This window comes from Chelonoidis abingdonii, chromosome 8, assembly GCF_003597395.2.
Source record: "Chelonoidis abingdonii isolate Lonesome George chromosome 8, CheloAbing_2.0, whole genome shotgun sequence".
Classification (NCBI taxonomy): domain Eukaryota; kingdom Metazoa; phylum Chordata; order Testudines; family Testudinidae; genus Chelonoidis; species Chelonoidis abingdonii.
This window is the reverse complement of record NC_133776.1, coordinates 58236505-58261397: the sequence shown is the minus strand read 5'-3', so window position 1 is coordinate 58261397 and position 24893 is coordinate 58236505. Positions and strand designations below refer to the sequence as shown.

General features: G+C 47.5%; 2 protein-coding genes across 14 annotated transcripts in view; one reads left to right on the top strand and one right to left on the bottom strand.

The window, feature by feature from the left end:
- KIF1A (kinesin family member 1A) overlaps positions 1-24893 on the bottom strand; it is a 522969-nt gene that overhangs the window by 201288 nt on the left and 296788 nt on the right. The gene's annotated exons all lie outside the window — the stretch shown is intronic.
- KLHL30 (kelch like family member 30) lies at positions 169-24893 on the top strand. Of its 2 annotated transcripts, none has more exons than XM_032766878.2 (8): positions 169-314; positions 2153-2986; positions 10356-10515; positions 14611-14697; positions 15481-15636; positions 16451-16639; positions 18700-18845; positions 23506-24893. In XM_032766878.2, exons 2-8 carry the CDS (start codon positions 2165-2167, stop codon positions 23755-23757), a joined length of 1812 nt encoding a protein of 603 aa, XP_032622769.1. In that variant the 5' UTR covers positions 169-314; positions 2153-2164; the 3' UTR covers positions 23758-24893. The 2 variants fall into 2 exon arrangements, with proteins under 2 accessions (XP_032622769.1, XP_074924754.1); XM_075068653.1 differs by having other exon boundaries at positions 2150-2986.

Below are 24893 nucleotides of genomic sequence, written 5' to 3'. Positions count from 1 at the left end.
GCTGCCCCACCTCTGCCTCCTTCCTGGCCCCCTGCCTTTCTCTCCGGGCAGGTCGCTTTAAGAGCAGGTGGCCTGGAGACAGTAACTGTCAAAGAACTTCTCACCTCCCCCACCCCACAGACAGGCTGCTGTCTAAAAATAAACCCCTCGGTCTCCAGCCAGGCTGTCCCTAAGCTGTGCCCCTCCTGAGTGCTGAGCTCCCACGGCTGGGAATTTGGCTGCACCCCGCTCTCCGCGGGCCGCCCAAGCACTGCTGATCGAATAGGCCAGTCAATCGATCGGCTGGACAGAGGCATTTTGGAGGCAGCTGAGAGGTAAGCTGGGGTTGCCAGCACTGGCCTGTGCCAGCATGGGAAGGTGCTGGATAAAGGGCACAGCATGCAGTGAGGGCACAGTACTGGCTGGTGCCTAGGCTCACAGTGCTGTACATAGAGAAAAGCCCCAGTTAATAACAGTTCCTTTATTTGGTGGGTGCCAGCCCTCTTCAGCGCTTGTACTGCAGGGAGCCTTTCAGAGTGGGCCCCCAAACTGCTGCTGTCGTCATGCAGCACCAGGAGAGTCACTCTTCAGCCCTCCCCACCAACCCTTCTCTCCAGAGTGTGTCAGGAATGGTGGGCAGGCTTCAGAGCCCCCCAGGCCATCTGTCCCCACTGTACCCTGGTAAATCCAGGTAGCCTGCAGCCAGAGCATGCTCCCTCGCTCTCACTATGTGCTCTCTGGAGGAGCATGCAAACGCTTAGTGGGATTTGGAGCTATAACAAGGCTAGAGGGAGAGAGGAGGAAAACAGATGATTCTGGGAAGAGGAGATCATATTAGGCTAGATGCTCAGATGGTGAAATTTGGGGTAGCATCATTGTAGTCAATGGCCAGTGGCAAGGGGACTGGACTGGGTGTCAGGAAAGTCTTCCTGGCTTTGCTACAGACTGATTGTGGGAGCCTGGACTAATCATTGCACCTCTGTGTGCCCCTATTTTCTTTGTCAGGTTAGACTGGCAGCTCTTCAGGGTAGGACTGTCTCATCCTATTTGTTTGTATCATTGTCATGCCCATTGGTTGTTTTATTAGCATAGCACATGGGAGCCCCAGTCATGGGCCAGGCGTCCAGCATGCCAGGCGCTGCATGAACACAGAACAAACCATCCCTGTGGTGTAAGGATAGATCTACACCTAAAACTCAGGCTGACCCCGCTCCAGCTCAGGGCTGTGATGAATTCCACACCTGGTGAGACAGAGGTAGGGTGACTTCACCCCTGTTGTAGGTGCAGCTAGGTGGGTGGAATAATTATTACTCTACCCAGCACAAGGGGAGCTGCCACATAGCTCACCCCCTCAGCCCCTCTCTCCAGGGTACGTTGGAGGGATTCTTCCCTTGACCTAGCTACTGCCTCTTGGAGAGGTGGACTAATGCCATCACTGGAAAACCCTCTTCTGTTAACATAGGAAGCATCTACACCGTGGCGCTACAGCATCAGACCTGCGGTGCCATTGCTGCGCTGCTGTAGTTTAGATATACCCTTAATATAAGACGAGTGACAGCGGCTGGATACAGAAAGATAAATGGGAGCAGGAGGAGAATACAAGGAAACAATGAGGCTACCAGTCATCAGGCTAGGAGGTGGTCTCAGAACACCAGCAGCCTAAACACAGTCAGGGTTCTTGTAAGCTTCATGGCAAAGGAGAGGTTTAAGGTGGTTTTGGAGGAGGACAATGGGTCAGTTTTGCGGATGTTTATTGGGAGGGACAGCCTGGGGGAAAAGCCACATAGGCCGCTGAAAATATGTTTCATTCAATCAGATTCTCTCCTCTTTCTAAGAGGAGCCAGAAATTGGTTCCCAACAGGGGACAGTCAGTGAAGAGAGGGGCTGCAGGGGAGAGGCACTTAGTCCAGAAAGGCGAAGTGCTCTGGGATACACCTATGAGCCAGGAACCTCTGGAGACGTGTGCTTCGTGGCGGGGTGGGGGTGAGATGAGTGCATTGACACACAGGTCACTGAAGCACTCCTCATCAACCGTGCTTGTGCCTTTAAGTTGTTTGGGAGACTCAGCCTTTATGAACGCACATTGGTGCTGGAGGAGAGCGTTGCTATTGACCTTCCCTTCCAGGGCAACCAGCTAATTATTCATTCCCCTCTTTCATTGCTTGCTAAGCAGGGTGGAGTTTCCATGTTAGAGCCCCAAGAGCAGGAGTGGACTTTACCAGAGGATAGCACTATGGTGAGGAACGTTGATGACTTCGATTTCTCCCTCCCATCCCACCCCCAGGCCATCCTGGAAGGCCTGCGGAGCCTGCGCTCCAATCCAAAGCTCTCCGACGTCACGCTGCTTGTGGGTGGGCATGAGTTCCCCTGCCATCGCAGCATCCTGGCCCTCTGCAGCCACTACTTCAATGCCATGTTCACTGGTGACTTTATTGAGAGCATCTCAGCCCACGTGGAGCTCAAAGAGGTGGATCCTGTTGTCATGGAGACTCTGATCGACTTTGCTTACACAGGAAAGATCACCATCAATCAGGGGAATGTGGAGGCACTAATCCGGACCTCCAACCAGCTCCACTTCCCCACCATCCGGAAAGTCTGCAGCCGCTACCTGAGACAGCAGATGGATGCAACCAACTGCCTGGGCATCTGTGAGTTTGGGGAGAACCATGGCTGCCCGGAAGTGTCCTCAAAGGCCTGGGCTTTCCTGCAGGAGAACTTTGAGGCTGTATCGCACCAGGAGGAGTTTCTCCAGCTATCCAAGGAGAGGCTGGTAATCTATTTGTCCAATGACCTGCTGCAGGTACAGGAAGAACAGAGCCTAGCTGAGGCTGTGCTTAGGTGGGTGAGGTATGAAGAAGCATCTAGAGCCAAGCACCTGCCAGAGCTCCTACACCTGGTGCACCTGGCTTCACTACCAGACCAGTACTTGCAGAACCTACTCTCATTGGAGCCGCTGATCCAGGATTCGGAAGCTTGCAAAGCCATCATCTCCAGCTACCGAAGCACGGTAAGTGCTGTAAGGTATCAGAATGGCCCTGTCTAGATGCAGCTTCTGTCCTGGAGGGAGGTTGCCAGTGGGAAATGATCTGCGTCAGTGTCCAACCAGATTCCTAGATGTGAGAGTCCAGTTCAGACTACCTTTCCACTTCGCCGGTGAATGTGGTTCAGAAGGTGCTATAGAAATGCTGAGGGAGATGCTCCAAAGGCCAGCAGTGGGAAGTGGGGCTTTCCCTAGAGTCAGCTAGGCACAGGAATCGAGTGCAGGCCCAGAGCCACACCAAATTGTCTCTGTAGTCAAGCCTCTTCCAGCTCAGTGCAGAAATCCACTGTAGACTCTGCAGGAGCTTTACCCAATCCTCCCTCTTAGTGAGCACAACCACTCCTAGCTTCTCTGCCTGGGAAGGGTCTACCAGTTATAGTTGCACTACTATAGCCCACTGTGTGGACACTCCTAGTCTGGTAGATGAGTGGCATTTTTGGTTTAGTTTAACCTCCTGTCCAAGTTTAATGGAATAAAGGCTCCTCTTGTCCTGGAATGAGAGTGTCTGCCCAGGGGTGGTGGCGTAGGAGGAGAGTTATACTGGGATAGCCATATCAGTTTAAATTTACCCCTTAGTTTATACTAGAAACACTTTCCTGTCTAGCTACAGCCTTTAAGGAACTATATCTAAAATGTGTAATTGGTGAACAGACAAATTGAGGAGACAAGTCAGGTCACCCAGCTCTTGGAAGGCTGTGATAGTTTAATTGTTTCTTCATTTTCACATGCATCAGCACCGCATTTTGGTAGAGCCTAGAGGCATAAACACCACAGGAAAGGCTTATAAGGTGTGTATTTCCAACCCAACTGAAACCAGACCAGGCCAAAATGCTTGCATAGATACTGTGTGTTCACAAGATTCCCAGACCACGGAATTAGTTGGCGTAACTTTGAACAAGCACAGAGATTCTTGGGTGCTGATCTGAACCAAACCAATGAGTCTGAGTTCTTGGAGAGAGGGGGAAAGTTGTTCTTCCACCACTAATTTCCATAACTCATTCATTCTTGCTTTATTCCAAACAAATGAACAGAGCTACCTTTACTTATTGCTTTGCTTTCTGAAATGCACCTCACTCACCACATCTCAGGATGCAGGTACAAACAGAGAGAGCTATGATGATTTACACATAAGAACAGCCCTACTGGGTCAGACCAAAGGTCTATCTAGCCCAGTATCCTGTCTTCTGACAGCGGTCAGTGCCAGGGGGCCCAGAGGGAATGAACAGAACAGGTAGTCACCAAGTGACCCATCCCCTGTCATTCATTCCCAGCTTCTGGCAACCAGAGGCTAGGGACACCATTCCTGCCCATCCTGACTAGTAGCCATTGATGGACCTATCCTCCATGAATTTATCTAGTTCTTTTTCGAACACTTTTATGGTCTTGACCTTCACAACATCCTCTAGCAAGGAGTTCCACAAGTTGATTGTGTGTTGTGTGAAGAAATACTTCCTTTTATTTGTTTTAAACCTACTCCCTATTAATTTCATTTGGTGACCCCTAGTTCTTGTGTTATGAGAAGGAACACATGTTGGGGGCGGAACAGATCTGGGCAAGGAGATAAAGTCTGGAGATAAATGTGAGAAGGGAGGGACAGGCAGTAGAAACAAAAATGAAACTGTTTGAACAGCACATTCCAGAAGTCTTTCTGAGCGTAGCCTTCATTGATTTGAGATCTATCATACCATTCTCTCACTAGTGTGACAAAGTTCCTCCTCTACCTTGGTGGGTCCTGCACTTCTTGGCAGATTTGCTCACCTCAGTGATCTTCCCCACAGTCTGGGTCAACTCCTCCTGTGTCTGATCAGGAGTTGGGAGGTTTGGGGGGAACCCGGGCCCGCCCTCTACTCCGGGTTCCAGCCCAGGGCCCTGTGGATTGCAGCTGTCTATAGTACCTCCTGTAACAGCTGCATTACAGCTACAACTCCCTGGGCTACTTCCCCATGGCCTCCTCCAAACACCTTCTTTATCCTCACCACAGGATCTTCCTCCTGATGTCTGATAATGCTTGTCTCCTAAATCCTCCAGCAGTACACTCTCTCACTCTCAGCTCCTTGCCTTCTTGCTCCCAGCTCCTCACTCGCACTCCTTCTCCTCTGGCTCCTCCCTGCCTGACTGGGGTGAGCTCCTTTTTAAACCCAGGTGCCCTGATTAGCCTGCCCTGATTGGCTGCAGGTGTTCTAATTAAAGTAGCTATCTCCACTGCCTTCTAGAAAGGTCTTAATTGGCTCCAGGTGCCTTGATTAACCTGGAGCAACTGCCATTTGGTTACCATGGTCCTAGGGATTTGTTTAGCCTGGGGCTAACATACCTGTTTCTCAGTACTTTACTGTGTAGCCATCTGGCCTTGCCCCATCACACTAGAATGGAAAACCTATAATGGCAGCAGGTCATAAAAGAGACCATGTTTGGGAATATTTTAATGAAGTTCCTCTACCTGTGGGTAAGACAGGCATGTGTGCAAAATGCAAACAGTGCAACAAAGAAATGCCTGAATGAAACATCATCATGAGAAGTGCTCCTTCTCAGGAGAAAGCTGCAGTGAAGATGAAAGGAACATTTCTGAACGTGCCGGATCTTCAGGTTGGTCAACTTTTTTATTTCATACTTCTTTCTTAAGGACTGCCTGCCTTCTTTCTGGACTATTCTTGAATTCTTATGTTTGGTACTTATGGCACTATCATTTTAGAAGCAGTTGTGATAAAAAACAAATAGCTGAAATCGGCAGATCTTCCTTTTACAATTTCACCTTTAAAGTAGTACAGAGTGTCAGTGAATGCAGTGAGTAATACTAAATTAGCAGTATGGTAATAATAATTAACTAACTGCATTGACTTACAGGATTTTGAAAACTATCCATCTTCAAGATCACGATCATTTTCTATAGTTTCAGAGTGAAACATTATCACTGGTAGATAAGTCACATCATGTATATCACATCATACGACAGTATATACTGTCATGCTACAGGCAATATACTGTAGTAAAAAGAAAAAAAAAAATCTCCATCTTCCAGAAACAACCATAGAAGAATTTGTGATAAGAAACAGTAGATTACAAAAAGAGGTAATTGATGAAAAACTTGCCCGGTTTGTTTATGCAACAAACTCTCCTTTCCATATGACTGAGAACCTACACTACATTAACATTGTTCAGTCATTAAGACCAGGATAAGACAGATCCACCCAACAGAGCAGACATCGCAGGCAAATTGCTGGATAAAGTGTATGAAAGAGAAATTGAGCAGTGTGCAAAAGGTCTAGAGGGTGAAATTATTAACCTGAGTCTTGATGGGTGGAGCAATATCCACAACGATCCTGTTGTATGTGCTTGTGTGACAACAGAAGAAGGGAATGTCATCCTTACAGAAACAACTGATATATCAGGAAATACACAGACAGCAGAATACTTACAAGAAGTAGTAGTAAAAGCTATGACAAACTGAAAAAAAATAATTTTCAAATGTCTAATATGCAGCTTGGTCAGACAATGCTGCAAATCATAGAACAGGGATCAGCAACCTTTGGCATGCAGCTTGCCAGGGTAAGCATCCGCAGGTTTGGCTGATCACGGCCCCAACTGGCCATGGTGTGCTGTCTCAGGCAAATGGGGGCTGTGGGAAGCAGCGCAGGCCGAGGGATGTGCTGGCCACCGCTTCCCACTGCCCCCATTGGCCTGTAGCGGCGAACCGCAGCCAGTGGGAGCCGTGATCAGCTGAACCTGCGGAGGTGGCAGGTAAACAAACCGGCCTGGCCTACCAGGGTGCTTACCCTGGCAAGCCGTGTGCCAAAGGTTGCCGAGCCCTGTCATAGAATATCAGCTTGGAAGGGACTTCAAGAGGTATCCAAGATGAGAAGAAATTATTTAGAAGAGAATGAAGACAGTCCCCAAGCTAATAAACATACGGTTGCCGTGCTCATTTGATGCACCTCCTAGCCAAAGATTGCAGTGTTCCAGAAATAAAGGCTAATGTTGAAATGGCAAAATACTTCTGTAACAACCACTTTGCAGCAGCTGTTCTGAAAAAAGTGGAAGGAACCAAGTGAACTCTCCCACCAGACGTTTGATGGAATTCAGTAGTGGACTGTTTTGAGCATTATATCAATAACTGGTCTAATCTGATGACAGTTTGTGAACAAAATCATGAAAAACTAGATGGCACTGTCACAGCCAAAGTTCTCAACATTGGGCTTAAGAGAAATGTTGAACAGATGCTGAGTGCCCTGAAGCCTTTTTCTGTAGCCTTGAACAAAAGGCAGGAAAATAGCTGTTTTATTGCTGATGCTGTTGACATTTGGAAGGAACTGAGAGAGATCTTAAAAAAGAGAAATATGCAATGACAGAGTTAAATTACAGGCATTAAAAAAATGAATGGGACAAGCACGATCTCCAGCTCGTTTTCTTGCAAATATTCTCAATACTTGGTACCAGGGTCAAACATTAACTGCTGAAAAAGAGGAGTTGGCTATGACGTGGACATCCAGCAATCATCCCTCCATAATGCCAGCTATAATAAACTTCAGAGCTAATGGTGAACCAGTGAAGAAATATATGTTTGCTGATGATGTTTTAAAGAAAGTCACACCAGTGACTTAAGCATTTGGATTCAGAGACTTTTGAAGTGATAATCTCACTTTTAATAGCATTAGCTTCTTCTGCAGGTGTAGAAGGAATATTTTCTTCCTTTGGATTAATTCATTCCAAACTGAGAAATCGTTTGGGACCTGAAAAAGCAGAAAAGCTTGTTTTTCTTTTCCAGATTATAAACAAACAGGAAAATGAAGGTGAAGACGACTGAGTTAGGTGCAGAAGCCAATATTTTAAGTTTCTCATGTTGAGCTGGCTGACAGTCGATTTAATTTGTTTTCTTAAAATATATTTCATTTAACTATTTTAGTTAAAAACAATTGTAACAAAAACAAACTTGATTTTAAAAAAACTTGAATGTTTAAATTAAAAAATTCATATGCTTGTTGTGTTAAATTATATGTTGGCTGTTGAAGAAAAAAATCCAGAATACATAATGTTATTGTTTTAGTTAAAACAATAAATTTAAAATGTGTCTGGTGATGTTCTCCTCCTAATGCAGCATGGCAAGAAAATCCTCCAAATATGAATGAGTTCACACCTCCCAATGCCTTCATAAATATCTGCTTTAATTACCTTTGGTAAATTAAATAACCAATCATTCATTTTCTGATATAGCTGTAAAACTAATCTGAACACTTTTCAAAATAAATCACTTTAAAAATGTGTGTATCTTCTAAAAATGAAACCTACATCTGAGTTGTGAAGAATATGTATTAAGGTTATAACAACCAACAAGAATGCACTTTTATGTAGAAATACATGACTAAATCGAGTCTTCCTGACTAGTGATTTAAATCGATCAAATCCACCCTGGAAGAGTTTCCTTTGACGGCTAGTAGACAGAAATTTGACGCTGATGTTCTCTTTGTGAGGAATGCAGTGGTGATGAGGGTCAGGAAGACACAGGACTTTGGGGGCAGGAAAAGCACCTGCTTTCAGTGGATAAATAAGCACAGAAACCCTCCAAATGCTCCCAGTGAATGGGAAGGGATGGGAGACACCTGTGCCAGCCACCATGGCTAGCTCAGCTCGGCACAGGGCTCCAGAGCTGTAAGGGCAGGCAGGTGCAGTGGTTCATAGGCAATAATCAAGCAGCACAGCTTGGTTAGATAGTATTAGTGGGAGGCTGTCCAGCACCAGTGCAACACATAGTCTGCTCTGGTTTCAGAGGGGCAGCCGTGTTAGTCTGTATCAGCAAAAACAACAAGGAATCCTTGTGGCACCGTCGAGACTAACAAATGTATTTGGGCATTAGCTTTTGTGGGCTACAACCCACTTCATCAGAGGCATGGAGTGGGAAATACAGAGGCAGGTACAATACAGAGCACATGAAAAGATGGAAGTTGCCTTACAAAGTTGGGGGGTCAGTGCTAACGAGCCAATTCAATTAAATTCTATTCAAGGGACACCATCATAGGTCCTAATCACATCAGCCATCAGGGGCTCATTCACCTGCACATCTACCAATGTGATATACGCCATCATCATGCCCCTCTGCCATGTACATTGGCCAAACCAGACAGTCTTCACACAAAAGAATACATGGACACAAATCTGACATCAAGAATTATAACATTCAAAAACCAGTAGGAGAACACTTCAATTTCCCTGGACACTCAATAACAGACTTAAAAATGGTAATTCCTCAATAAAAAAGCTTCAGAAACAGACTCCTAGAAACTGCAGAACTGGAATTAATTTACAAATGAGACACCATAAAATTAGGCCTGAATAAAGACTGGGAGTGGATGAGTCACTACAAAAACTAAACATCCCCTGCTGATACTCACATCTTCTTGTTAACTGTTTGAAATGAGCCACTTTGATTACACTGAACTCTTTAGCATTACAAAAGTGATTTTTCTTCCCTTGATATCCAGCCGTTCTTGTTAACTGTTGAGAATAGCCCACTTCCACCTTAATTGAATTGGTTTGTTAGCACTGACCCTCCACTTGGTAAGGCAGCTCCCATCTTTTCATGTGCTGTGTATTATATCTGCCTCTGTATTTTCCACTCCATGCATCTGATAAGGTGAGTTTTAGCCCATGAAAGCTTAAGACCAAATAAATTTGTTAGTCTAAGGTGCCACAAGGATTCCTCGTTGTTTTTACAGTCTGCACTATGAGCCCTGGGAGCAGCAGCAGCACAGTCAGTCCACACAGGGCTAAAGGAGAGAGACAGAGTGATTTTCTGCCCAGATAATAGCAACAGTAGCAGCCTCGGTGTTGAAGGAGCATGTCAAGCAGAGAGGAGGCAGCAGGGAATGCTGGCCCAAGCTGAGGCTACAGTGAATGAGTCCCCTCAACTCCCTGCTCAGCAGGCTTTGCTCTCTTCCCCGTGTGCCCCCATCCCATTTTCAATAACATAGCTGATTTTGGACTGGCAGCATTCACATTTCCAAAACAACCATTGCACCATGGTTGGATAAACTCATAGGCCTGTGCCCTGGCACATGACATTGGAATCTCAGCTTGCATTTAACACAGAAGGTTTGTAGCCCTTCTGGTGGCCAAAGAAAGCTTGAGAATGTGCCCTGGCATGTAAGTGATACAGCACCATCTGCCTGAGTCTGCAGACAGCCTCCTACAGAGGGAGCAGCATCCTCTAGAGTCAGAGAGGAAGCCACTTGGCTCTCCATCCACCACCAGAGCAGACCTACTGCCATTCTAGAACTCCTGTCCAGGAAAATGAGGGGTAGGGGCTAGCAGCTGGGTCTGGTGACATGTTTCTTTTATCTTCTATAAGGTGGAAAACGGGTCCTTTGTCCAGAAGAACCTGCTCGCCCTTCCACAGAAGCTGGAGGAAGTGCTGGTGGTGGTCGCGGGTCGAGCTCTGGAAGAGAATGAAGCGGAAGATGTGGAGTTGCCAGTCTCCCGGAACTTCGCCTTTTACAATCCCAAGACCAGTAAGCAACCAAAAGCAAGCCTGTTCCTAGCTGAGGTTCAGGCCAGGCCCAGTGTAGGCGTGTGTGGCGTTTCCGCATGGTCAATCTCCGAGGGAAGCCACAGTCTTTCGCTGTCATACCCCCTTAAGGACAATCTAAGATAACAGGAAGTTAGCAGTCTTGGTGCTCAAGCCCTCCAGTGGGTTAAGCAGTGAATGGGTTCTGTGGCCGAAGCCCTCAGGCAGGGCAGGGCATCAAACAACCTAAAGCCCAACCTTCAGACAAGGTATAGTCAGGGAACCCAGGTCCTCATATGGGGCAGGGTACCAAGCACAGTCTTGGGTCCTAGACCTCAGGCAAGGGTGAGTGCCCAACAGTCTAGGGGGCTCCAGCAAGGGGTCAGGCACCCAGGTACAATGCTCTGGGGAGAGAGAGACAAGCACAGGCCTCTTGGCCTGAAGAGGGGGAGTACTGCCAGGGATAGGGGGATGCAGGCCCATCTGACTCCACTGCATCCCAGCCCAGAGCCTAACAGTGGCAGAACAGTCTGCCACTGGTCACAGGGAATCCCACTGCAACACACTGACCATGTTTCAGATGCCCCTGCAGCCAGACTACAGTCAGCTATCCTTGGGCTCCTTCCTACCCTCCTCTCAAGGTGTACCTGTACATCCTCCATCTCCTCAGGGTGTACTGCCAGTGGCAATCGCAGCAACTCTTCAGCATTGGCTGGATCTGGCAGCTCTGGTAGCTTGGGCAAGTCCTCAAGGTAACTGACATCCTCAGCAGTGGGGAACACATGTCCATTTCCTTTAGCAGCTGCTACCCAACTGAGCTACAGGGCCCCCCTGCCTTTTATACCTCCTGTGCCTGTCCCACCCCTGTGCTTCTGGTATGGTGAGCGTGACCTTCCTGGTTCTGCCCACCGAGGGGCATCTGGCCCTCCCTCACTGTCAATCTCCGAGGGAGGCCATGCCTGTTTGCTACACCTAAGGTTACATCCAGTTCAGGCAGGACTTCAGTGGTGCAGCTTGCTGAATAACTGCAGTATTGGAGCAGAGTTCCAGTTGTCTACTGGAGGTCTTACACTGGAAGGGGTGAGGCAGTGACTACATGCATGCTGGGGATTCCCCAGCTGCCCTGTTTGAACCACTCTCCATCTCCTGTGCGCTGCTGGATTAGCGCTAAGAAGATGGAGTCCTGGATATGGCCCTAAAAGTTTTGTGGGCAGAGTGTGTGATGCAATAGATATGCAGTCTTTCTCTCATAAGCTTTTCCCTTGGGGGGGGGGGGAGTTTCTGCCAATTACTATGAGTTCTGGTCTCCTCTTAGCCTCTGTGTGTCACCTGTCCAAAGCCACTGAGTAGGATCAAGAGGATGAACTCACACAGCTAACCGTGTCTTGGTGAAGTTGGGGGCGGGGGTGAGGGGCTGCTGATGGTGTGTGGTCCCCTAGAGAGGACGAAGGACCAGAAATCAGGAGACCTGCCTTCTCTTCCTAGCTCTGGCACTGGCTCAGCCACATCACTTAGGCCCTATAGTTATAAACAGAGGGCCCTAAATTCAGGGGCTACCGTTGAAAATGTTGGCGCCTTTTCAGTTTCCTGTCCATTAGGTGGAGATGTTGCCAACCCCCCTTTGAAATGCCAGCTAGTATTGTTTGTATAAAATATATGTGGCAGGACTGAGAACCAGCCGCTGAACTAGCACTTTGCTCACTGGACGGCCACTTAGTTCCCCAGAGAAAGGCCTGATTGAGAAAAGCTGGGGCTAATTGCTAGGGAGCTAAGGAGCTAGTTAACCCATTAACTGGAAAAGCAGAAAGGCACACAAGAAGAAAGTGCAAAGTGGGAATGAGAGACAGAAGGAGAGAGTGGGAGAGGTTAGCATGACCAGAATGAAGGGATATCTCTGCGTGGAAAGATCTCTCTCCTCTCTTCTTTCTGGCAAAGGGGGATGATGTTGGTATGTCCCTGTAAATAGAATTGCTGGCCAGGTCTGTTAGAGGGTGGTGGTTGAGATTAAAATAAGTAAACTACATGTCAGTGTTTTCAAACTGGAGTTGTGAGAGACATTTGTGTGAGAAGACAGGAGTCACAATACACAGGTCTCAGTCAGACCCTATGCAGAAAAAGGAATGGAGTCTCTCAGTCATTGTCTCCCCATAGACCAAAAAGTAGATGCTTCCTCCCCCCATCCCCCAATCCCTCCCGGATGCTGGATCCTGGTTCCACTGAAGCCAGCAGCCAAACTCTCACTGACTTCAGTGGAGCCAGATCTGACCCATTTATTCGGACTATTCCCCATTCTTATCCACAGGGCCACTAAATGGGGGCCTTCACTGGCTCTGGGAGGGTGTGTGATGAGAATGCCCCACAGCTCACACAGCTCTAGTTTCCAATTGGTTCTAAAATGCAGATTAAAAACAAACAAAAAAAGATGCCTGAGTGCTGTGAGTCTGGTCACAGTTTCTGAGTCCATAACTGGCCGTGAGCTCCTTAATTTCTCAAAAGCCTCGGCTCCTGACAGTGGTCCTGGAACCATACTGCAGAGCACTGTGCTGGTGGCTCACAAACAAAGCGACTGTGCCAGGGGCTGAATTACCAGTGAATCCTTTACATCATAGATTTAGACACACACAGTAACTAGTGGAGTTCATCCTAGAATGAAGCCGTTACCAGGGTGATGTAATGCTCTGAGTCATTAGCTTTTGTCATTCACTGAACAGCTGCTTTCCCCACAGGCTGATGCTCCTGCAATCACACAGCCTAATGCTAGCTCTATTCTCCAGGTGACAAGCCCATGAATCAGATTTTCTGCAGCTTGACTGCGGAGACAGAGCATAATCCTGGCAGACTGATGCAATTGCAGGAGACTTTGACAACATTATGTACACAAGAACCAGCGCTAATTAACAGACACAATTCCCCTGTAGCCAAATGAATGTAGCCAGGTCTCAGCCTCCCCGTGCTGTGTTGTAAGAGCCTGAGCAAATGTCCATTGAAGTCGATGAAAAGATTCCCATGGACTTCAGTGAGCTGTAGGTCAGGTCATGAGACAGCAGAACAGTTTTAACGCAGGTATGATTTAGTGTCGTACAGAAGAGACACTCCAGTACCAATGCAATAGTCAGTGGGTAGCCGTTGTAGTCCTGAATGCTATGAGAAGTGTACAATCTCACACTTCCAGGCACAAACTGATTTCCACAGGCATGGGGCAGGTTCCTCCTCTTGCCATGTACAGCGTGTCACAGACAAGTATGGTGGAAACTCAAGGCATTGGTGACTGCCAGAGGCAGACACAGGGATTCCAGTACATTTTTACAGTAACAAGGCTGGATTGCCAGCAGGTGTAAATTATTGTAATGCCACTGAAGGCAATTGGCCAGATCCCCAGTTGATGTAAATTGGTGTAGCTCCATGAGGTCAGTGGAAGTGTGTTGATTTATACCAGCTGGGATCAGGCCCACAGAATCAGGAGATTTCCATTTTAATGGCAGCTTTATTTTAGATTCTTTAAGACCTGCGGGTGGAGCCATTTGTGTACCAAAAGGGGAAAGGATTCCATCAGAATTACACTTGTAAGCATTCCTCACCATCGCCTACAGATACTGTGTTCCAGCAGAGGTGGCTGGGTAATATTGGGGTGTTGTCTAAGGGAGTCTGCATAACACTGTTCAGAACAGAACAGGAGCTGTTCTTTAGCTTCCCGCTTTCCTTTCCAAGAGTGTATCCAGAGTGAAATGAATGGCAGTTGTGCAGTTCAATGTGTTGCAAAAACTTGGTAGAGTTTGGCCAGCTTTTGTTACTGGTGAGCTGTAAAGACTTCTTTTCAATATTCCTTCTGTTGTAAGCAGTACATGAGAATCTGGCTCCACTGAATTTCCTAAAGACCCACTGTGCCGAATAGCTAGGGGAGTGTTGGAGGGGATAGGGAAATCTGGGGAAGGGACCCTTTTAACACTTCTGATCCTACCTCTTATTTACAGCAGAGGAGGCATGTTGTCTTGCATTTCGGTCACGTTGGGAAGATAGGCGCACTGGGAAGTATGTAGTGGCTTATGCCCTTGGATCTGGTCTAAGCCTTTAGGTTCTGTACGGCTTTTCTGTGTTTCAGAAAGATGGATGGCTCTTCCTGACTTTCCGGACTACAATAAATGGGGCTTTTCTCTGGTGGCACTAAATAATTATGTTTACGTAACAGGTATGTAACTTGGGGCTCTCATCCAACCCCTTCGCTGAATCTAAGCTGGAACCTAACCTTTGGAATTCCTTGTGTTTCTCTTCGTGTGACTGGTCTGATTGACCCACAGGGTATTTTTTCAAATAGATAAAATAAATGACAAATTAATTTAATAAATGTTACTCTTTCCATGGTATCCAGAGGAAATTTTGCCAATAAGCAGCAACTCTGAGGAAGTTCTATGGTATCACATAGCTCCTGGGCAGTAGTTCAGCTATTTCCAGGTTGTATAAGTTCAGAACACTTAGGCTGATTTAATTAAAGTAATGAATGGAAGAATGGCTAACGACACACAGTGCCATGAATTAATTATGTCCCAGGCTGTACTTCATGCTCGGATGGTGTGGTTTTTGGAGACCCCCTTCTCTCTTAATCTACCTGCTGAAGTTCATCTCGCTAGGCCTGGCAGTAGCTAGTCTTTTCAGTAGAGGGCTCTCTTCTGTGGATTTTACTCCTTCTCACCGTCTGCCTGTGTTTAAATTTGGTGACCTTTTGTTTGCTTGGGCTTTAGATTAGCTTGTTTTTATTTTCTGGGGGTTGCTTCTATTGAGCTGCAGCCTGTGGTGCTGTGTTCTTGTAAAGTTGTCTTCAAATCTGTTTTGATGGTCACGGTTTGATTTAATGCCTGTGAAAGGGCCTAGATGTCAAGGCAAAAGATGCAGTGTCAGACCCCCTACCCAGGGCAGGGATGACTTTGCCTTACAACATTTTCTCTGTGTGTGTGATGGATTATTCTCTTCCTAGGTGGCTCCAGGGGAACGCAGAATGACACCTGGTCCACAACCCAGTCCTGGTGTTTCCGTCTCAAGGAGGGTGCATGGAAACCCATTGCACCAATGCTGAAACCCCGAACAAACCATGCCAGTGCTGTCCTCAATGGGGAGATCTATGCCATTGGGGGTAGGCACCATCCATCTCTCTGGCCACCTCCCCTCTCTCTTGTCTGTCAGTCTCTGATACTGCCACAATACAAAGTATCTCACAATAATCAAGTCCAGAACAATGGATTTAAACAGCAGGTGAAGAAGATTATTAAGATGCCAACTGAAATATTTGTGTTTGCTGCTCAGTTAAAGCAGAGACTGCAGAAAATAGAAAAATGCAACCTACTATAAACTTACATAAGCATCTGCTAATATGACTTAATCCTAGCAACATTCAACTACATGCAGCTGTGCAGGCATTTAATACCTGCAGAGACCACATGCACTGTCATCCTTTCTATGTCGGCAGTCAGCACATACATGCACAGAAAGCAGGGTCACTCCTGGATCAGCTCCTGCCTTCATTCTGCAAATGATGCCAGTCTCACTTACCCATTTAAACCCTATTCAAACAGGTGCCTTTGCACTTTCTCCCATGTCATCCCTTCGGTATGGAGACACCCATAGGGCCAGCTTATTGTCCTTCAGATCCCCTGCTGAGATGCCTGCAGACCACTTGACTGTGGTTATGCAGCTGGCATGCTGTGCCCCCTGCTCAGCATGCTGATCACTCTGGTCAAATTGTTCCCTTGTGCTCTGTTTGCTGTATCCATCTATTGTCTCCTGTCTTGTACTGAGATTGGAAGTGCTTTGGGTCAGGGCCTGTCTCTTTGTCATGTGTTTGTACAGCATGTGGCATGGTTGGGATCCGGACTCCCGATGCTACTGGAACGCAAATAATACTCCCTGTGCTGTGCTAACTTCTCGGCTGTCTCCTCTCTTGTATGTAGGGACTACAGTGGACACAGTGGAGGTGGAGTGCTATGACCCTTATAATAATAGCTGGTGCCCCATCAGCCCTGCCCTGAAGTATGTTAGCAACTTCACTGCAACTGGATGTCTTGGGAAGCTCTACCTCATTGGCTCTTGTGCTATCAAGTACAATGCACTAACCCTGCAGTGTTACAACCCTGTCATAGGTAAGGAGAAGGAACAGCAACAAGAATTTTGGAAGCAAATGCTCGAGCCTCAGAAAGGTCCCTCCCAACAATGCTGTGCCAGTCCTGGTGCACACTCATCGTGTTCACCTACAGCATGTGAGTTGCCCTGCATGAAATAGGATGCAGGGATAGAACCGGAGCATATGTGAGTCAGTGATGCATAAGTTATGTTTGTGTCAGCCTGTTCATCTCGAATCAGAGGCCAGGGAACGTGGTGGCACTTCTGTGCCCGTTGTATAGCAGGAAGGAGGGATTCCTGCTGGGAGACGCTGTATATTCTGCCCTCATTCTGTGTCAAAGCCTAAATTCTTTGGTTTGGGGTGACTCGGCATAACTCCATTGCCCTCCATGGAACGATACTGATTTCCACCAGCTGAGGGTCAGTGCCTTGTTCCCTTAGGTATGGTGAAATTCCAGACAATTGCTGCCCTTTTCATGTAGCCATTTCTAGTTATTTAAAACACATGAGACATTGAACTGTCTCTGGTTACTTACTTACATGGAGTTTCATAAGACCCAGTATGAGAATATTAGTAAGCATGAATCAAATTTAAATGGGGCAAAAGTGCTACCTATACAGAGTCCAAGACATTTCTGATTTACAGTATTTGTGGACGAGCAAACTGAGTCAGCTTCACCTATCATCTCTCCCTGAAAGTGAACTCCAGACTCACATTCGCTTCTAGTTCAGGAACTGTTCACCGTGAGCCAGATTGTGAACTTCTTATTCACCCTAGTGAGCATTAACTTACACAAGCTAGCTCTATTGAAGGCAAGGGGAGGCAGTGTTGCCTAGTGGATAGAGCACTGGACTGGGACTCGGGAGAGCTGGCTTCTGTTCCTGGTGCTGCAGCTGGCCTGTGGGTGACTTTGAGCAAGTCCCATCACCTCTCTGTGCCTCAGTTTCTCCGTTTGTAAAATGGAGATCATGATACTGACTCCTTTGTAAAGTGCTGTGAGAGCAATTAATTAAAAGCATGACATAAGAACTGGGTATTATTATTATAATATTGCTCATGTGAGTAACTGTTTCCCAGTGAGAGTAAGGGTCTCACATTCTGGCCCTGTGTCTCCCACTATCATCTGGACACTCTTTCCCACATCTGCTGTGGCTCTTCATTGGAAGGCCAGGTGTGCTGACTCCTTTGTGATCCCCTTTCCAGCGCTGCCACTACGTGTGACTCAGAGGGACAGATGTGCACATGACATCAGCATGATACGGCAGTGGCACATGACAATGTGGTGATCTGTGAGCCTGGAAAGTTATTTAATGGTTCACATGTTTGGGAAACCCTTTACTAGCACCCATCCTCTTACTCAGAAGTCATACAAAGTGACTGAGCATTAGAATACCTTGAGTAAAGGAGTCATATGACAAGCATTTGTTAGCTGGTGCCCAGAATCACCCTTTGCTCTGTCCCTATGTGATACACCAAAATGGTTAGAGCGAGACTGGTGCTGTCTAGTTCGCGTGAAAGAAGAGATGTGTCTTCACTCTATTAGCTGATTTAAATACCATAGCCCAGTTTAACCTCATGTTGACTCACCACAAGCTTTAACCTTTGAAACTATCACAAAGATAGATAAACTGAGACAACTCCAAAATATGCTCCCTCTTTTGCCTCTTCACATCCACGCCAGTGTCCAGCTGGTCTCAGGACCACAATTTGCTCCCTACAAGTGAATTACATGCCAGGCTAATGTTAATCAGGTCAGACAATGCATGACGAAAACCCCTCATGACTGGCTTGTATATTGATTCAAGGCCCAAATGGGAAGAGGTCACTTATAGGGCCTAATTCCGAGAGTATTTACACCCATATAATGCCATGAATGTAAATGGGTTTATTCCTGATTTATACCAGTGTAAGTGATATGAGAATCAGTCCAGTAAGTTACTATGATGGGCCAGCCTGCTCTCTCCCCTCCTTGTGACTCTGTCACCCTAGGGGTAACGCTCATTAACACCCTGTGATAACTTCATTAATAGTTCAGTCTCCTAAACACTTTCACTAACTAATGATGTCTGGTTTTGGCAGATATGTGGAGTGTAATTGCATCCCCATTCATTCCGAAGTACCTCTCTGCCCCGCGCTGTGCCTCCTTGCATGGAGCAATTTACCTCATTGGGGACAACACAAAGAAGGTGTATGTGTATGATCCGGATGCTAACATCTGGCAGAAGGTAGGTGGAGTGGGTCACTGGGGTGCACCATGCTGGACATGGATTCCCCGGTGCCATGTTGAAGGGAGGGCTCTATTTGATATGTATGTGGATTTCATAGTGCCTAACCCAGAGTATTGGCACACCCACCTCTCTATAACCCTGTCCTGGGAGAAAGCAAGGCTTGGTCACAATAGTTATTCAATCCTAGGCTTCTCCACATTGACCAACTAATATAGCCTTCGGTCAGACCACTTCTTCTGCGGCTCATGGGCAATTTGGCCTGGAGGCTAGTTCCATTCTACATTCCTTTTGAGTAGCGTCTGCCAGAACCATCTATTGAACTGATTGAGGTTGGAGCAAGGGGCTGGTGAGCTGATACCCCCAAACTCATTTCTCCATAGTTCAAAGTAAAGCTCTGGCCATTGCTGCTTCTACCAGGGATTGTTTCTACCAGGGATTGAGGGAACTGGGATTGTTTAGTTTAGTCTGCAGAAGAATGAATGAGGGGGGATTTGATAGCTGCTTTCAACTACCTGAAAGAGGGTTCCAAAGAGGATGGAGCTAGGCTGTTCTCAGTGGTACCAGATGACAGAAGAAGGAGTAATGATCTCAGGTTGCAGTGGGGGAGGTTTAGGTTGGATATTAGGAAAAACTTTTTCACTAGGAGGGTGGTGAAGCACTGAAATGGGTTACCTAGGGAGGTGGTGGAATCTTCTTCCTTGGAGGTTTTTAAGGTCAGGCTTGACAAAGCCCTGGCTGGGATGATTTAGTTGGGGACTGGTCCTGCTTTGAGCAGGGTGTTGGACTAGATGATCTCCTAAGGTCTCTTCCAACCCTGATCTTCTGTGATTCTACCACCCAAGTCCCTGGGAATGGGACCCTCAAACAGAGGCTTATCCTCTTCTCTGAGTGATTCTCCAGCCAAAGGGAAGCTGGGAGCTGGTGGCTTTGATCTGCCCCCCTAAATGCCTATCCCAGAGCTCCAGGAAGGCCTGACGTAAAGTGAAGGGATCCCAGGAAGCAGCATGACATAGCCCACTTCCCTGGGCCCCGTTGGCCTTCGAGGAGCTGTGTGTAATGTTGTTGCAGGGCTGGGTTACACAAGATCATTCTGAAATCTTGCTGCAGCTGTTCACATGGCGTCAGTGCTCAGCTGACCAAGCTGCCAATACTCCAGACAGGTGCGGAGAGAGCCCTGCCAGTCTCTCCCTCCCTCTGCTCTCTTATTTTTCTGCTTATGAATAACGTTCAGTGCCCCATTGGTCACCCATTGGTTCCAGTTCTGGGACTGGTTCTGTTAACTCTTTCAGCATAGCATGCACAGTTCTCCTTCCTTCTCTGCCTATAGAGCAGAGTGTTCCTCAGGTCTAGGGTCACCCAGCTCAACTCTAGTAGCATCATCTCTGACAGGGGTTCTCAACCTTTTTCTTTCTGAGGCCCCCTGAACACGCTTGTTGGCCCAGCTGTGCCACAACCACTTTTTTTTGGCTTATAAAAGTCAGGATCCGCATTAGGAGGTAGTAAGCAGGGCAATTACTCATGGCCCTATGCCACAGGGAGCATTGTAAAACTAAATTGCTCAGGCTTTGACTTTAGCCCCGGGTGGTAGGCTTGGGGTTACGTTCCTGCACAGTGGAGCTCTGGATTTCTGCTCTAGGTCCTAGCGAGTATAATTCTGGCTAAGCATGGCAGACCCCCTGAACCCTCTCACAGCCCCCAAGTAGGCCCCAGACACCTGGTTGAGAACCACTGGTCTAGGAGAAGCTGGAGGTATCTGGATCAAGTGTCCTTGTGCAAAGTGGGGCAAGCAAGCAGACAGGATGGGCTGGTAACTTGACTGATTTCAGTTCCAGCCCCAGTTTCACTTTGTCTATTTCTTTCATGTCATCCCACCCACCTGTGCTGGTGTCAGGATTCAGTGTAAGCACTGCAACTCCTGGGTATTGCTCTGGTCAGGGCTACCTTTTCCTCCTGCTCTTGCCACAGCTTAGTCTCGCCACCTGTCATAGCCAATAAGCTCCCAGTAACTGTCATTGCTTTCCAGGTGTATACAGCACCTAGCACAGCGGGGTCCTGAGCCCTGTCTCAGCTTAGACACTACTGTAATAAAAGTGATACTGATAGACTCAGAAAGAAGGGATAGGGCCTGTGACCCTAACTGGGTCTGATGCCACTTTTGTCCTGTATGTATCTTGAGGCAGGGTTATGGAAGTGGAGCTCCTGTAATACCCAGCCACCATGGCTAAGTGAGCTGCACTGAAACCTACTTAGTCATGTTGATATGGGGGTCTAAATTAGCTGTTACCACTCAAGAAAGAGATCTTTGAGATATTGTGGATAGTTCTCTGAAAACATCCACTCAATGTGCAGTGGCAGTCAAAACAGTGAACAGAATGTTGGGAATAATTAAGAAAGGGATAGATAATAGGACAGAAAATATCATGTTGCCTCTATGTAAATCCATAGTACTCCCACATCTTGAATACTGTGTGCCGATGTGGTCTCCTCATCTCGAAAAAAGATATATTGGAATTGGAAAAGGTTCAGAAAAAGGCAATAAAAATTATTAGGGGTATGAAACGGTTTTCATATGAGGAGAGATTAATAAGACTGGGACTTTTCATCTTGGAACAGAGACAGCTAAGGGGAGATATGATTGAGGTCTATAAAATCATGAGTGGTGTAGAGAAAGTAGATAAGGAAGTGTTGTTTACTAGTTCTCATAACACAAGATCTAGGGGTCACCCAATGAAATTAATAGGCAGCAGGTTTAAAACAAATAAAAGGAAGTATTTCTTCACACAATACACAGTCAACCTGTGGAACTCCTTGTCAGAGGATGTTGTGAAGGCCAAGACCATAACAGGGCTCAAAAAAGAATTAGATAAATTAATGGAGGGTAGGTCCATCAATGGCTATTAGCCAGGATGGGCAGGAATGGTGTCCCTAACCTCTGTTTGCCAGAAGCTGGGAGTGAGTGACAGGGGATGGATCACTTGATGATTACCTGTTCTGTTTGTTCCCTCTGGGCCACCTGGCATTGACCACCATTGGAAGACAGATGGACCTTTGGTATGACCCACTAGGGCCATTCTTATGGTCTTATGATATGTAAGTGACATAATTAGTCTTCAGAGTTAACAAACACTGCAGTGACATGTAAATCCCTGTGTGATGTGCACCATAAAAATACCACAGACAGATTAAATGAGTTAAGATGTTTCTGGGGCAGCTGGGAGCTCTTTTAATAATAATACTGCCTGGCTCTCACCAGCAGTTTTCATCAGGAACACACTAACTATCATTATCTCCATTGTTTACAGCTGGGGACTCAGACACAGAGAAGTGAAGTGACTCACCCAAATTCCCCAATAGGCCAGTGGCAGAAATGGGACTAGAACCCAGGTTTCCTGAATTCTAGTGCAGTGCTCAGGTCATTAGGCTGCTTTTGTTATAAGCTACCTGTATTTATTGGGTGGGATTTACAAAGTTTTCTTTACAGCTATCTGAGCTACAGACTTAGGCAAAAAGTTTCACATCTTGGCACCTAAGTCCGCAGTTAAGTATCTGCATGAAAGCAGCCTGGTTTTTCAGAGGTGCTCACCACCTGCAGTCCTCCCTGTGGATTTAGGTGGCTCATTTGGAAAATGGTTTATTTATTTTAATGGAAGTTTTAAATTCTACAGTAACTGCTGGGCCCCAGGGCATGGAACGTTGTTCCAGCCCCACTCCAGCACTAGATGTGCTGTGCTCTTCCTGACTGATGCACACAAGTCACAGCACTGTCAGCAGGGCCCCTCATACAATTCCCATTCAGCTCAGTAACACGAATGTCTCATCACATCTTAACAATGCCGCTGGGTCCTCTAGGAGCTGGGCTAAGATCCTGGAACCTCATTCCACTTATGAGGTCTTTGAGATTTCAGCCCAGAAATGACGCCTTATTGCATAAGTGCCCTGTGCAATTCACTCAGGGTCATCCTTGGGGGTTGTCTCTAGACCCCAAAAGAGCTCACCTGGTTTTAGTGGAACTTTCGGCCCAGGAAATCTGGCCTGGCTGGGTTAAGTGTAAGAGTACTTCGGCTGCGTTTATGTGGGCTGGTAACCCACCCACTCTGCAGTGAGGACACAGGATAAATCCTTCCAGTGCTGACAGTCCTCCAATGCCTTCCCACAATTCCCCCTGAGTGCCCAGAAGAACAGGGACAGAATCACAGAGAGGATCAGCTCACTGCAGTGCAAAGAACCATGGGATGTGCCCCTAAAAGTCCTAGCGAGTGTAGAGTCAATAAGGGCACCGCAACTGGGGTGTGGCTTTGCAGTGGGGTTGCTCACACCCAGACTAGGTTAATCTGGGTGTCAATCACCTGAGTTAACTCTGCACTGAAGACATATCTGTTCTTCCACCCCCTTTCCTCTTGTAAGAAATGGAGATGGAAAGATGTTTACTTGAAGGATTTTACTCAGACCCTCCATGTTTCAGTATGCAGTACAGAGTTCCAGCCAGACTGTGGCACCTGGTAAGAACTGGAGACAAAGCTGGAACTCAAGCTGTGTGGAACCCTATTTGTCTGTTTGTATATAATGAATGCTCCTGTGTAAGGCAGCCTGGATTCCATATATAATGATGTGGTGTGAGTGGGCTATAGCCCTATATCATGATTGATATCTCTTACAGGTGCAGCTGCTTCACACTCTGCATGAAAATGGAGGCATGGTGCCACTGGGAGGCAAACTCTTTGTGACAGGTGGACGCTGGAAGGGCCTGGATGGTGACTACCGGGTGGAGATGGAAGTTTATGATTGTGCCAAAGATATTTGGACAAGAGCGGGAGCCCTACCCTGCCTCTGGCTCTACCACAGCTCTTCCTCCATCTTCATGGATACGTCGAAGTGGACAGAGCCCTTCCTGGGAAACCATGTCCAGTAGGAGAGGCTGGGACCTCACCCAAGGCTTTAATGGTCCTGCCCAGGATTTGGAAGGACAAAGTGATGGTTTATTTGTTTGAATTATCACCATTTTTGCATGTATTTTTGCCTTCACATTTCATGTGGACCTTGGATTAGAGCAATGGTCACCAACTGACTGGTCGATCCTGAAGCTTCTGACAGTTGATCATGATCTCTGGCTGCTAAAAGTCTGGCAGTGCAGCAGGACTAAGGCAGGCTCCCTTCCTGCCCAGATCACAGCCCCGCGCTGCTCTCGGAAGTGGCCAGCACAGCCGCTGAGGCCCATGGGGGGAAGGGGCAGGGGTCTCCATGCACTACTCCTGCCTACAAGCACTGCTGTGCTGCTCCAATTGGCTGGGAATGGGGAACTGCAGCCAATGGGATCTGCTGAGTTAGTGCCTGCAGAGAGGGGCAGCATGCACAGCCATGTGCCCACTGCAGGGGCATATTGGCTGCTTCCAGGAGTGGTGTGGCGCCAGGGAAGGCAGGGAGGCTGCCTTAGCCCCGCTGCGCTGCCCTCCCGGAGCCAGTACCCTGTACCCCCTCATGTACCCCAACATTTGGTCCCAGCCCGGAGCCCCCTACTGCACCCAAAGTCCCTCCCAGAGCCTGCATCCTGCACCACCTCCTGCATCCCAACCCCAGCCCTGAGCCCACTCCCAGAGCCAGCACCCCGTAACCCCTCCCACACTCCAGACACCTCGGCCCCAGCCCAGAGTCTGCACCCCTTCCTGCACCCCAACTCCCTGCCCCAGCCCGGTGAAAGTGAGGAAGGGTGAGGGAGAGCGAGTGATGGAGGGAGGGCGGATGGAGTGAGCAGGGCCGGGCCTCGGGGAATGGGTGGGGTAGATCCTGGGTTGCATTAAAAAATGATCTTGTGTGTAAAAGGTTGGAGACCACTGAATTAGAGGTACTAAGCCAGGGATCAGCAACCTTTGGCATGCGGCTTGCCAGGGTAAGAACCCTGGCAGGCCAGGCCAGTTTGTTTACCTGCCGCATCTGCAGGTTCAGTTTATCGCTGCTCCCACTGGCCATGGTTCACTGCTCCAGGCCAATGGGGAAATGGCGGCCAGCACATCCCTCGGCCCATGCCGCTTCCCGCAGCCCCCATTGGCC

Excerpts from the sequence above, each read along its gene's own strand:
- KLHL30 (XM_032766878.2), top strand. The coding sequence starts at position 2,165 with ATGTTAGAGCCCCAAGAGCAGGAGTGGACTTTACCAGAGGATAGCACT. Across the intron at positions 10,516-14,610 it reads CTTTTACAATCCCAAGACCA|AAAGATGGATGGCTCTTCCT; the intron begins GTAAGCAACCAA and ends TCTGTGTTTCAG. Across the intron at positions 14,698-15,480 it reads TAATTATGTTTACGTAACAG|GTGGCTCCAGGGGAACGCAG; the intron begins GTATGTAACTTG and ends TTCTCTTCCTAG.